The sequence below is a fragment of the Musca domestica genome, unplaced genomic scaffold, assembly GCF_030504385.1.
Source record: "Musca domestica strain aabys unplaced genomic scaffold, Musca_domestica.polishedcontigs.V.1.1 180, whole genome shotgun sequence".
In the NCBI taxonomy this organism is placed as follows: Eukaryota; Metazoa; Arthropoda; class Insecta; order Diptera; family Muscidae; genus Musca; species Musca domestica.
In genome coordinates this window covers 18,222-32,812 of record NW_026712239.1, presented here as the reverse complement: position 1 = coordinate 32,812, position 14,591 = coordinate 18,222, and the positions used below count along the sequence as shown (strand labels likewise).

Genomic DNA, 14,591 nt, shown 5'->3' with positions numbered 1-14,591 from the left:
CTGAATCGACTTAGAATTTTACCCTAATCAAAAATATATATACCGTATTGGGTCTGACATGAGTATTTCGAGAAGTTACAAATGGAATGACAAAGTTAATATACCCTCCATCGTATGGTGGAGGGTATAAAATTTACTCGTTCTTTGTACTCCCAAGAGTGTCACCGCTCTATTTCGAACGAATTTCACTCTTTACTCGAATTCTAGCGAATTTTTCGGAGATTCGAAAATAAGTTAAGCAGGAAGTCCATGCTGGGCACAGTTAAAATTCTTACGAAACCACAACTCATATCAACAAAGCTTTCAATGGCTCATAAATTTTCCCGTTTGGTTATGGATATATCTGAGAATTGTAGAGCACGCAGAAAATGAACACCAACAAACTGACTGAGGCGAATCGAGAGTCTCCGACAAAGAGTTCAGGGAATAAGGGGGATATATGGAGAAGTACCTATACAAATTAAATAAAATCTACAATATATTTTAAAAGTAAGTACCCGGCCAGAGTTGCCATGCGGCTCAATGGTCTAGGGGTATGATTCTCGCTTTGGGTGCGAGAGGTCCCGGGTTCAAATCCCGGTTGAGCCCGATATACTTTTTGACTTCATTTCAATGGGATGAGAAGGAGAAGACTTCATGTGAATTATCATATCAGCAGGATATGTAAATGGACAGAGACAAACTTTCCAAAAGCTGTCATATTTTCCCTACTGTATAAATTAGAAACTTTGCAAGAAATTTTTAACAAGAAATTGTCATTGTTTTAATTTTACAATCACAAAAAGAAAGTTTTTTTTGGAGATAAGAAATTATTTAGAAATTTGAATGAAGGCTCAAACTTTTTTTTTAAATTCTTTGGTCAGACGAGTATACATTAATATTAGGATTGTTTGTAGATATTGCAAATTATTTTCTGTGCAAAGTTCGTTATGCTCCTTTAGTCATCGGCAGCATCATCCTCACATCAGCAGCAGGAGGAGCATCATCTTCATTATTATTTTTACACTTGGACCTAAATAAACACCGGCCATCCATCCATTATGGCCAAGACAATAAGAAAACAATTCATTTTTAATTGAAAATATTTGAGAGAAAAATGGAAGAGAACGAAAAAAAAAACAACAACAATTGGTGAAGAGACACAAAAAACAACAACACAACATTATCCAAATACGTCGACAAAAAGCAATAACAGAACCCTGGAAAATAATAGAGAGGTAGAGTTTTCTCTCTCTCTTTACCATTCGTGTGGGAGAGGTTGTGAACCAATTGATGACCAGTCCCACAACATGTGTATATTTGTTATCATTAGTTTCACAAGTTTTTCTCTGCATGGCCAGAGATGACCACGTTTATCAGTGGGAAATATAGCAGTTACAATATTATTATCAGGGCAGACTAGTAGGGGGACATTAGAGGGCATAAAAATAGCAAATTTTCGGTAGGAATTTTTCACTCTAATAAGTTATAAGGAGGGGTAATGAAAGCTTGAAGAAAAACCCCTCATTAAACTTCAGTGAATCGATAGAAATAGTAAATTTAACTGCATTAGAAGATGATGAAGGAGACTTTCAGAGAGCTATACTTCTCTAATGCCTTATATGAGTCCTTAGAGTTTAAGAAAGTAACAGCAACTTTTAAGGAAGTAATTTTCTATTTAAAAAATTATATTCTTCTAATAACCAAAATAACGTTTTTTGTTACTGCTAAAATAATTATTGTAGTAGTTGGTATCACTGTAAAAGAAATACAAGTGTGTGATGAAATTACTGAGTAGATTAAAGGCTCTATCAGACGAAATGTTTTTAACATAAGTAATCATGGTAGAAGAATACAGGTAGATGCATCAACGCATGGGGAACATTGATATGTCAAAAAAATTTTAAATTTTCTTTCAAATATAAGTAGATTTTTATATGTTTTCTTATACGACGTCATTCGGAGGTTATTATATTTCGCGTTTTTTCAACAATTTTTACAAATTTAAATAATTTTTCATTAAACATTTTCAATTCCAAAATTGGTTTGACAGTTCATTATCACAGCAGCTGTGTCGATGCGTCTACCTATATTCTTCTACCATGTTACCAATTTTCCATATATAGAAATTGTACATATCGTGTGATACATGGCCGGCATTTTAAGTTTTAATACACATAGGTAAAGTACATACGTACTATTTTGAGCCTTATTTTTTCCGAAAAATATAATTTGATTGAAATTGTTGTTTTTTTTTCTGGTTGAAAAAATATCTGTACCCTCAGCCATATGGCTAGAGGGTATATATCATTTGATACGGCCTAGACCCTAGGTCTCTTTAGACCGTCAGTCCGTCTGTCTATCTGGTTGGTGGGCACGATAACTCTTGAAGGGAGTATCCGATTTTGTCCAAGCTTGGTGCATCATAATATTATTATCAAACTTAGATTTAGTTCGGATATGGGCAATATCGGTCCGCTCCCTCTGGTATCTCCCCCACAAAAGGTCGAATTTCAAAAAAAAAAATATTTTATTGCACAGAAAGAAAAGGGATAAAGCGATTTATCTCCAACTTTGCAAATCCTAATATTTACATCAGTGCTAGGTCCCACAAAGGGTCTACATTTTGAATAATTATAACTCATATAAAATGTGATTTAAGAGTCCGACTGTCTTCAAATTACAAACATCACAATATTTTTATGAACCCAAGGTCTGATATGAAAATGGATTATATCGGTTCACTCCTTCTGGTACCTCCCACACAAAATGACAACATTTTCAAATAAAATAATTTACTGCACAGAACGTGAAAGGATAATCCGATTTTGCTCCAACTTTACAAATCCTAATATTTGCATCAGTGCTAGGTCAGGTACGAAAATGGACAATATCGGTTCATTCCATCAAGTACCTCTCCCCAAAGGGTCACATTTTTGAATAGGTATAACTGTTATAAAATGTGATGTAAGAGTCCGACTGTCTTCAAATTACAAACATCACAATATTTTTATGAACCCAAGGTCTGGTATGAAAATGGAATATATCGGTTCACTCCTTTGGTACCTCCCACACAAAATGTCAACATTTTCAAATAAAATAATTTACTGCACAGAACGAGAAAGGATAATCCGATTTTGCTCCAACTTTGCAAATCCTAATATTTGCATCAGTGCTAGGTCAGGTGCGAAAATGGACAAGATCGGTTCACTCCATCAAGTACCTCTCCCTCAAAGGGTCATATTTTTGAATAGGTATAACTGTTATAAAATGTATGGTAAGAGTCCGACTGTCTTCAAATTACTCTCATCATAATATTTTTATTAACCCATGACCTGGTATGAAGATGGAATATATCGGTCCACTCCTTCTGGTACCTCCCCCACAAATAGGTCAAAATTTTGAATATTCATGAAGCCCATAAAACGCAAAATTAGTATCCGATTCCATTCATACTCGGCACATCTCAGTATTTCTTTCAACACTAGTTCTTCTATAAAGATGGTAGAGGTCGAACTATTCCTTCTGGTACCTCCCCCACAAAGGTTCAAAGTTTTGAATAACCAAAAGGATTATAAAATCCGAAATAAGGATCCGATTCTCTTCATATTTCACACATCCCATTATTTCTACTAACACAAGATCTGCTGTGAAGATAGGATACATCGGTCCACTCCTTCTGGTACCTCCCCCACAAATGGGTAAATATTTTGAATATCCATGAAGCTCATAAAACACGAAATTAACATCCGATTCCTTTCAGACTTGGTATATCTCAAAATTTCCATCAACACAAAATCTGTTATAGGTAGTACCGGTCGAACTATTCCTTCTGGTACCTCCCCCACAAAGGGTCCAAGTTTTGAATAACCAAAAGGATTATAAAATCCGAAATAAGCATTCGCTTCTCTCCAAGTTTCAAACTTCCCACTATTTCTACTGAAAAAAAATCTGCTGTGAAGTTGGGATATATCGGTCAACTCCTTCTGGCACCTCCTTCACAAAGGGTCAAAATTTTGAATATCCATGGAGCTCATAAAACGCGAAATTAACATCCGATTCCTTTCAGACTTGGTATACCTCAAAATGTCCATCAACACAAGATCTTTTATAAATATGGTAGAAATCGGACCATTTATTCTGCTACCTACCCCACATAGGGTTCAAGTTTTTTAAAAACAAAACGCTCAAAGAATGCGAAATAAGCATCCAATTCTCTTCAAATTTTACACATACAAACATTTTTTCTAACACAAGATCTGTTGTGAAGATGATATATATCTGCGACCCCCTTCTGATATCTCACCCACAAAGGGTCACAATTTTCAATACCTTTTTTCTGTCCGCGATTTTTTACAAGTAGCTATTTCTACATATTTCTCTCAACCAGAAACCTCAGATGAATATGGAATTGGAATTGGACATAAATGTTCGATATTCTTGTAATTTTGCCCATACCAATATTTTTGTCTGTATTAGATGAAGTATGAAAATAGAATGATTCTATCGACTATTGCTCTGTTCCAGAACCTGCAAGAATCTACTAGTTTTGCAATTCGTTTCGATAACATAATCGGTTATCGTAGTAAAAACTTTTACATTCTTGCAGTTCTGGAACAGACCATATATTTTAACATTTTCTATAAATTATCACATATCTCATAAAAAGTGAAGGAAATAGCCAATATAGTCCAAATCTGGCAAGTTGCAATATTTATATCATATTTATTTACATCCAATACGAAATGGACAATATTGGCCCATTCTTTCGGAACTTACTCCATAGAGGGTCAACAATTTGAATAATCAAAACAGTAGTCATAATAGATTTAGATAATCGAACATTGATTGAGGGTATACATCTGTCGGCAAAATCGATTGATACTTTTTAACTTGTTTTTTATTCCAAAAGTCTGCCAACAAGATTATATTCTTATAAAGTCCACAATAACGTTTTTTGTTATTCAATAAATAATTTTGTAGTAGAATTGTTAAGTTGACATCACTGCCAAAAAAATACAACTGTGTGATGAACCTACTGAGTAGATTAAGATCAATGCGTGTGTAAATGTAATAGATAGCAAAAGAGCGGAAAGACGCCATTTTTGCAATTCCATTTCAGTTTTTTTATAGACAGTGCTAAGTTAATAAACACAGCTGTCAGCCATCTCCTCTAAGTACATATATTTTTGTGAAAAGTGATGATGAATTATTCTTCAAGATTCATTTGTGGAATATGTAAATGTTTTGATTTCATCATAACTGAGAATAAACAAAATAACATGGTATTCCCCCTCCACTCAAAACAACAAGCAACCAAACAACACACCAACAAACATCAGCAATGCCATTTCCTTGCAAAAGCAACAGCCACAACAATCATTCGCTACCACACACACACATATTCTCAAGTGTGGACGTCTGGTAAACACCCAAGAGTATCCATCCCTCTTCCCCCATGAGCTATATCATCTACTTGAATGTAGTTCATAGAATAACAAACGTTTGTACAACTTCCACTGAGACTATACAAAATAAACATATCCCGGAGGATAATGGATGGATGGACATATCAAGCACATACACAAACTTATTCATGCACACACAAGATGATAAACAAAAAACACATGCTGAACTACATATCTTCATTGGACATGTGAAGAAGATATTCTTGGCATGAAGCTGTTTCGAAAGGGAGAATCCGAATGACCATCTCCCCAACACAACAACACAGAATCACTTAACAGGTTTAAATGAAGTTATCGCAAGGAACCACAGGCTGGTGGTCACGGAATGTAAGTTAATAGACATCCATAGTCTACGAATACTTTCATGTGCACATTCACATGTATATCGAGCAGCATTAAATTATCCACTTACATTTAGGGAGAATCAAAATAAATTCCCATGACATCCCTAGTAATTAATTTTAAATTTTAATATAATTTAAAAATTTAAGAAGGATATTTTTCTTTAAAAAAAAATTTAAAAAGCTGGGCTCAACCGGGATTTGAACCCGGGACCTCTCGCACCCAAAGCGAGAATCATACCCCTAGACCATTGAGCCTCATGCGAGAGTTCACTACTACACACTACAACAACTCAAGAGACAAATCAAATAACACAATGTTTCAACTGTTTTGTGGTCAAAAATCGCCAAATTGAAAACAAGCGTTTTTAGAACACATGGTATTGCAGTTAATCAAACGTAAACGTGAAGTGTTGTAAGGCAACATTTTTCGATTGTTTTACACTCATATGAAAACGTAACTGTTTCTCTTTGTCGATAGACATAAAGATAAGACATTTGAACGAAACTTCATGGGATTGCTCTCTCTAGACGTAACCTAGCATTTATTTAGTTTTAATTAATTTAATGGCTTAACAGAACGAGAGCGAGAGAGCCGTTTAAGATGTTAAACAGGAATGGGTGATTTGGCATGACATCTTTCATTTTTTTTTGTTTTGTTAATTTTCTTCAATGGGCACAGCAGTTGAGGCATAATTTTTGACATTTGGGTTTAATTGAAGAGTTAAAAATTGTTACTTTAAGTAGTAAAAGTAATAAAAGACTTTTATAAGCTGATTTTTTGCAAGCTATTCTGTAGCCGAGGTCAGAAATGTTTGTAGTGTGGGTCACTTTTCTTTTTGTTTTTTTTTTTTTTGCTTTTTTGCATCGAAATAATAATTTTTAGGCATAACAAAGTGTATATATTTTTAATCAGCGTAAGATTTTAAGAGGATGTAGCCCTGTCCGTCCGTCTTTTGCAATTACGCTAGAGTCAAAACGAATAAAGTTAGGAAGCTTAAATTTTGCACAGATCAGTCTTTTGCCTGCAGGCAGGTCAAGTTCGAAGATGGATTATATCGGTCCAAGATATCGCTTAGCCCCATATAAGGGTACCCCCGATATTAGGTAATTTGATTATTGTAGCCAAATTTTTCAATGAAATTGTCTGAAAATCCATATAAGGAGTTCATTCTGAGTAGTTTACCTCCTGGAAGAGTATTGTCTATACAGGTCCACGATGTCGTATATCCCCTATATAACGGTACCTACCGATATTCGGTATTTTGATGATTTTAGGGACATTATTCACGGGAGTTGTTTCAAACTTCGTATTTAGAGTTCGTAGTAAGGACTACAGCCTATGTCAAAAAATTGCTTATGCAGGCCCATGTCTTCGTTTAGCCTCAATCTAACGGTACCTCCCAATTTTCGGTATTTGATGATTTTAGCGACATTATTCACCGGAGTTGTTTCAAATTTCGTATTTAGAGTTCGTAATGGGAACTAAAATCTATGAAATTGTCAAGGTCTATGCAGGTCCAGGTCTTCGTATAGAAACCTTATATCAGTACCTCCCTATATTCTGTATTTTGATGGTTTTAGCGACATTATTCACCGGAATTGTTTCAATTTTCGTATTTAGAGTTCGTAATGGGAACTACAGTCTATGAAATTGTCAAGGTCTATGCAGGTCCAGGTCTTAGTACAGAAACCATATATCAGTACCTCCCTATATTCGGTAATTTTGCAATTTTAGGTACAATATTCACCGAAATTGTTTGATAAAGAAAAGACCGTGTTTGGTGAGTGAAATATGTGAAATCGGCCGTGAATATATATGGGAGCTACATCCAAATCTTAATCGATTTCTAATTAATTTTCCAAATTTATTATTGTAAACAAATTCCTCCACAGATTCTGAATTTCATTGGAATCGAACAAACATATCGTGTTTGGAACATAACATCCATAAAATCGGCCGAAATATATATGTATATGGGAGCTAACCCAAACCTTAACCGATTTTAATATAATTTGGCACATTTATTTTCTGATCAAATCCCGCCATTCATTTCAAATTTCATTAAAAAAGAACATACATATCGTGTTTGGTGCATCAAATAAACAAAATCGGTCGAAAATATATATGGGAGCTATATCTAAATCTGAACCGATTCGAATATACTTTGACAAATATATTTTTGTACCCAATTTAGTCACTCATGCCGAATTTTATTGGAATCGAATATAAATAGCGTGTTTGGTGTAACAAATACACGAAATCGGCTGAAAATCTATGTGGGAGCTATATCCAAATCTGAACTGATTTCAATATAATTTGGCAAATTTATTTTTGTTTCAAATTCCGTTACACATTCCAAATTTGGGGACTGCAATCGGTCAATAGATATGTGTATATAAAATCTAAATTTTTGGGAGGTACCACCGATTTTGATGCTACATCTTCAGTTTCAACTGGAATTACGAAAATTTACATAGCCTATGTTACTTTCAGGCGATGTTGTAGTATACTTGGAAATTCGCAGGAAAATATGTTCAGCGGTTTTCGAGTCTATTAATTATAAACAAAGAAACATTTGCCTCTTTTATAGATATAGATGAATTGAGTCCCAGGTCACTTTATGGTTAAAAGTAAAATTATTTTTTCTCTGTTCTACAATTCGAAATTTTCATTTTAAACATTGAAAATTGGAAGATACCAATAAAATACTGCTTCATTCTATGGGTTCATTGATGTGTCATGACAATTTTGTACGCCAATTAATTTGTGATTGTGAACCCACCTAGTGAACTAATTTTTCTCATTGAAGTTATTGTGACTCACATTATTGCCATCTATTTTGTTTCTGTTATTGTGAATGGAAATGTGATTTGTTTATGCACGCCGACCACATTGCTGCTGTATGTGAACGGACAAAGTACCGTTATGAGGCTCAATGGTCTAGGGGTATGATTCTCGCTTTGGGTGCGAGAGGTCCCGGGTTCAAATCCCGGTTGAGCCCGTTGACCTTTTTGTGTTGTTTCAATATGTTTTTCTGTTTTTTTTTTTTCAATGTGAAATAAAAATTGAAAATAAAATAATTTAATAAAAACAATAACAGAAGACTGGTAGTCTTCGTTTTTACGCTAAATCTTAGAAAAAAATTACCTTCTGGAGATGCGGGGCATCGATCCCCGTACCTCTCACATGCTAAGCGAGCGCTCTACCATCTGAGCTACATCCCCGTTGTAGACGTTGCTGCCAAAATAGCTATTCGTACGATGTAAGATTTTTACATAAAATACGTAAACGTTTAATACATGTCCACAAAAATAAACACACACACACACATCTGCCCTGTGTAGATCCCCTTACCATTGCTACCTGAAGAAAACAACCCTTGAAAATGCTTGAGTTCAACGTTTCCAATGTGTGATAAGCCAACACTAGACGACTAAGAGGCATTTTATAATTCTCATATGCGCTTTCGTTTAAACGTACGTACAAATAGTTTCTTAAAACACCGAACTTCGTTCTTGCTTCGGCAGAACATATACTAAAATTGGAACGATACAGAGAAGATTAGCATGGCCCCTGCGCAAGGATGACACGCAAAATCGTGAAGCGTTCCACATTTTTTGTGAAAATTTTCCTTAATTATTAAAAGTTATTTTTATTAATTTTGAATTAATTATTTACTTTATTTAAACTTGATATGTATAATTTAACAATGGATCTAGACCCGAATACAGTCGATGATAAAGATGTCCTTTATATTAAAATTATTTTAAATAGAATAATTTTCAACATTCTCTACACCATTACAATCGACTGTTCTCTGCATTTAATGAAAATATGAACACTAAAACTATAAAATATTGTACTTTCAAATAAATATAACTAAAATCAACGAAGACAAAATAATTAAATAAACAATAAAATTAAATTCGGAGTCAATTCATCTTCCCAGCCAACCGCCAAATCCACCAGAGCTATGGAACGATGTGTGATAACCACCGCCGAAACCGCCAAGTCCATGACCAAATCCATGGCCGAAGCCATGTCCCAAGCCATGACCAAAACCACCGCCAAAGCCGTGATGTTTGAAACCCAACAGCTTAGGTTTGCGGTATTTCACTCCCAAAAATCCGCCATGGGGTCCCTTAAAGGCCACCAGTTTTAATTTGCCACAGGACACGGAAAGGCAGCCCAACAACACAAGTAACACACCAAGACAGCATTTCTAAGGAAATTTTCGAAAAATAATTTTGTTTTTATAATTCCTTTTAATTATCACTTCATTTGTTACTCACTATTAGATTCATTGTTTTTTAATTATTTTTATTTATAACTTTTTTTTGTAGGTTTAACACTTTACTATTGCAATTTGCTAAATTTTTAAATAATTTTACGTTTCTTTTTTTTTTTGGGTTGAAACCTTCGTTATGGCGATCTGGAAAAAAACTAAACCTGCTTCCATATTGCCATGTACTTTTATGTCTTTTCCTTCCATTGATGAGCCCTCCATGCTGATGGGATATGTTGACATTAAAATAAGTGGATGCTGATCAAAAGGTTAGTCGAATTACTTTAGTGCATGCGTACCATTATAGGGATGCCAGTTCTAGAAAGCGACTAATGTTTTTCGGGGGTAAAATATTACTGATAACATGATTTTCCATAAAAAATTATTAACGATAACAAGACTTTAAAAAAATTCCATAAAAAATATTAACGATAGCAAAATTTTTCTGCAGAATATATTTTCGATAACAAGATTTTCTGTAGAATTTACTATTGATAACAAGATTTTTTATAGAAAATATTGTCAATAACAAGATTTTCCACATAAAATATTATCGATAACACGGTTTCCTATAGAAAACATTGGTGATAACAAGATTTTTAATAGAAAATATTGTCGATAACAGGGGATTCTATAAAAAATATTATCGATAGCGACATTTTCTATGTCGATAACAAAATTTTCCATAGAAAACATTGTCAATAACAAGATTTTCCATAGAAAATATTGACGATAACAAGATTTTCGAAAGAAAATATTGTCGATAACAAGGTTTTCTAAAGAAAATATTTTCGATAACAAGGTTTTCTAAAGAAAATATTTTCGATAACCAGATTTTCTAAAGGAAATATTGTCGATAACAAAATTTTCTAAAGAAAACATTTTCGATAACTAGATTTTCTAAAAAAATATTTTCGATAACAAGATTTTCTATAGAAAAAATTGTCAATAACAAGATTTTCTAAAGAAAATGTTGTCGATAACAAGATTTTCTAAAAAAAATGTTGTCGATAACAAGATTTTCTATAGAAAATATTGTCGATAACAAGATTTTCTGTTGAAAACAGTGGCGATAACAAGATTTTCTATAGAAAATATTGTCGATAACGAGATTTTCTATAGAAACTATTGTCGATAACGAGATTTTCTATAGAAAATATTGTTGATAACAAGATTTTCTATAAAAAGATTATTACCGATAACAAGATTTTTTGAAGAAAGTATTATCGATAACAATGTTTGCTTTATAAAATAATGTCGATAACAAAATTCTCCATAGAAAATATTGTCGATAACAAGATTATATATAGAAAATATTGTCGATAACAAGATTATCTATAGAAAATATTGTCGATAACAACATTATCTATAGAAAATATTGTTTAATAACAATACTTTCTATAGAAAAAGTGTCGATAACAAGATTTTCTGTAGAAATTAATTATAATTAATTTCTGGCATTATTTTTGGATATTTTTTCCATTTCCTCCTTCCTTCCATGACAACCCTAACGAGCAATCATTCATTAAACTCTCCAATATTCCATCAAACACACAAGCACCGTAACCACGAACAAAAATCGAAAAATCCGATAAGTAGGTTTAGTTTTTGTCTGTTGTCGTTGTTTGTTGTTGTTGTTTGTCGAATTTAATGGCTCAAATGAAGCGGTTTACATTATGGAAGTCCGAGGTATTTTTGTTTACATTGTTTTTTCTTATTTTCTTTGCCGTCGTCCAGTTTGTGTTGTGTGCCCCTGAAAAAATCCGGTTTTCTTTTTTTGGCGACACAGTCCAAGAGTGTGACACAGACAGACAGATATACAGCGAGGGAGAGTTAGATGCTGTGCGTCCATAAAATTTTGCCAAAAAGAAAAAACTTCAACCAATTTTATCAATTAAAACTTAAAAATCATTGGTGGCGAGTTAGCAGACAAAAATGCACGTGAAATAGATTCAAAAAATAGCTGACAAACTGGAATACATTATTGATTTGAATTCAAAAAATGATTTGCAGCAGCAATCACGATGGACTTGGTGTTTTCCAGATCAACGATGATGAATCAGCATCGATGGTGGTTTTATTTATGCGGATTAGGGCATTTCTTATTAAAGATTATTGACCTCCAAAAAATAGCATTAGCCGGCCATATTTGGAATATGAATTTTAATAGTTTTTTTATTTTACCTTTTGACCTGTTTTTGTCGTAGTAACTGTTGCAGTATTTGGAGTAACTGTTATCGTGCTACAGGTTTGTTTGTAGGGAGTTTTTGGGTTGGAATATGAATAAATATATATTTTCTCGGAAAAAAATTGTCGATAATAGGATTTTCTATAGAAAATATTGTCGATAACAGGATATTCTATAGAAAATAATGTCGATAACAGGATTTTCTCTTGAAAATAATGTCGATAACAGGATTTTTAATAGAAAATATTGTCGATAACAGGATTTTCTATAAAAATAATGCCGATAAAAAGACCTTCTATAGAAAATATAGTCGATAACAAGACCTTCTATAGAAAATATAGTCGATAACAAGATTTTCTTTATAAAATATTGTCGATAGCAGGATATTCTATAAGAATTATTTTCGATAACAGGATTTTCTATAGAATATGTTGTCGATAACAAGATTTTCTATAGAAAATACAGTCGATTACAAGATTTCCTTTAGAAAATATTGTCGATAACAAGATTTCCTTTAGAAAATATTGTCGATAACAGGATTTTCTATAGAAAATAAAGTCGATAACAGGATTTACTATGGAAAATTGTGTCGATAACAATATTTTCTATAAAAATATTGTCGATAACAAATTTTTTTTTGGAAAATACTATCGATAACATGATTTTCTATTGAAAGTACAGTCGATAACAATATTTTCTATAGAAAATACTACCGATAACAATTTTTTCTATAGAAAATACTACCGATAACAATTTTTTCTATAGAAAATACTGTCAATAGCAAACTTTTCTATGGAAAATAGTACCGATAACCATATTTTCTATAGAAAATATTGTCGATAACCATATTTTCTGTAAAAGATATTGTCGATAACCATACTTTCTATAGAAAATTTTGTCGATAACCATATTTTCTATAGAAAATATTGACGAAAGCCATATTTTCTACAGAAAATACTGTCGATAACACTTTTTTCTATGGAAAATAATACCGATAACCATATTTTCTATGGAAAATATTGTCGATAACCATATTTTCTGTAGAAAATATTCTCGATAACAAAATTTTCTATAAAAATGTTTTCAATAGCCGTATTTTCTATAGATATCATTATCGATAACAGCATTTCCTATAAATAATATAATCGATAACATCATTTTCTTGAGAAAATTTTTTCGATTACAATACTTTCTGTGGAAAATATTGCCGACGGTAAAAACTTTTTTTAACATTATTTCTCAACATTTTTACCACAAATCTCCCAACCCAATTTCAAACGCCACCTCAGGGTCAAATAATTTTCTACAAAAAACTTAACAATATTTATTCAATTATTTTTTCTTCTTCTTCTTTAAATTAAATATTTAACAACACTTTAGTTTCATTAACGTTTACCGAAAGCACCGCCACCATAAAGGCCACCATAACCGGGATAGCCACCGTACGCAGAGCCACCGCCATAACCATTATAGCCACTGTAACTGTTGTAGGCATTGTAGCCATTGTAACCGCCATAACCTGCCAGTCCATAACCACCACCATAACCGCCATAACCAGGATAACCACCATAACCTACGGGACCAGGATAGGCACCAAAACCGGGATATGCGCTACCAAACTGTCCATAGGCATTCGAACTGGAACTGCTGCTAAACGAATTGCTCTGGCCATAGGAGCCATAATAACCCCGTCCTCCTCCACCAATTAATGGGGGAGCAAATACAGGCGCTCCACCCAAACCAAAACTGCGTCCCTCCGCCTTCGGTTGCTGTTGAGCCCGGCTGAGTTGGGAAATTACGGCCAAGGCCACACATACAATGATAATCTGGAAACAGAAAATTTAGAATAAAATATTTTAAGAATCTAAGAAAGGATTCTCACCTTTGCTGCCATAGTTGTTTTAGAATTGTCGAACACTTTAGATCAATGGCTGTTTGTCCACTGCTTGACGTCTTCTTTATCTCCAGCTATTTTATAAGAAATCTTCTAGTCTAGCATATTTCCCGGGTAAACAATTTGTACTATTTGCTTGGCAAACAAATCTCTCACCTTTTCATTATGTGGCAGATCATCTAATCACCCTACTTTATTTTAGTCATTTTTTCATATTTTTTTTCAACAACAATAGAGCGGAAATATTCTCAAAATTTTCCGGCATGCAGCAATTCATTCATCACTGAATAAACGAACTTCACACAATGTTGAAAAAGTCCCATTGCCACCATGGATGGCATGGCGTATTTTACGAACCTGGGTTACTGACCTAATTCATAGCATATTCTATAATTTGAAAATTTTCATTTTTAATATCGCTGGAGATTTAAT

At 33.4% G+C, this 14,591-nt stretch overlaps 2 protein-coding genes and 4 non-coding genes across 6 annotated transcripts; 3 read left to right on the top strand and 3 right to left on the bottom strand.

The window, feature by feature from the left end:
- Nucleotides 1-516: 516 nt before the first annotated feature.
- TRNAP-UGG (transfer RNA proline (anticodon UGG)) lies at nt 517-588 on the top strand. Its single transcript has one exon. It is a non-coding gene; the product is annotated as a tRNA-Pro (tRNA).
- Nucleotides 589-5,974: 5,386 nt separating this feature from the next.
- On the bottom strand, nt 5,975-6,046 carry TRNAP-UGG (transfer RNA proline (anticodon UGG)). The gene has a single exon. It is a non-coding gene; the product is annotated as a tRNA-Pro (tRNA).
- A 2,675-nt stretch (nt 6,047-8,721) lies between these two features.
- On the top strand, nt 8,722-8,793 carry TRNAP-UGG (transfer RNA proline (anticodon UGG)). Its single transcript has one exon. It is a non-coding gene; the product is annotated as a tRNA-Pro (tRNA).
- A 510-nt stretch (nt 8,794-9,303) lies between these two features.
- Nucleotides 9,304-9,410, top strand: LOC131801917 (U6 spliceosomal RNA). The gene has a single exon (XR_009341952.1). It is a non-coding gene; the product is annotated as a U6 spliceosomal RNA (small nuclear RNA).
- A 188-nt stretch (nt 9,411-9,598) lies between these two features.
- On the bottom strand, nt 9,599-10,326 carry LOC131801916 (keratin, type I cytoskeletal 15-like). Its single transcript, XM_059121031.1, has 2 exons — nt 10,085-10,326; nt 9,599-10,014 (listed from the first exon to the last, which is right to left on the bottom strand). The coding sequence occupies exons 1-2, from the start codon at nt 10,094-10,096 to the stop codon at nt 9,730-9,732; spliced, it is 297 nt and encodes a 98-aa protein (XP_058977014.1). The 5' UTR covers nt 10,097-10,326; the 3' UTR covers nt 9,599-9,729.
- A 3,280-nt stretch (nt 10,327-13,606) lies between these two features.
- LOC101901735 (peroxisomal membrane protein PEX13) lies at nt 13,607-14,591 on the bottom strand. The gene is made up of 2 exons (XM_005178489.4): nt 14,148-14,591; nt 13,607-14,091 (listed from the first exon to the last, which is right to left on the bottom strand). Exons 1-2 carry the CDS (start codon nt 14,157-14,159, stop codon nt 13,651-13,653), a joined length of 453 nt encoding a protein of 150 aa, XP_005178546.1. The 5' UTR covers nt 14,160-14,591; the 3' UTR covers nt 13,607-13,650.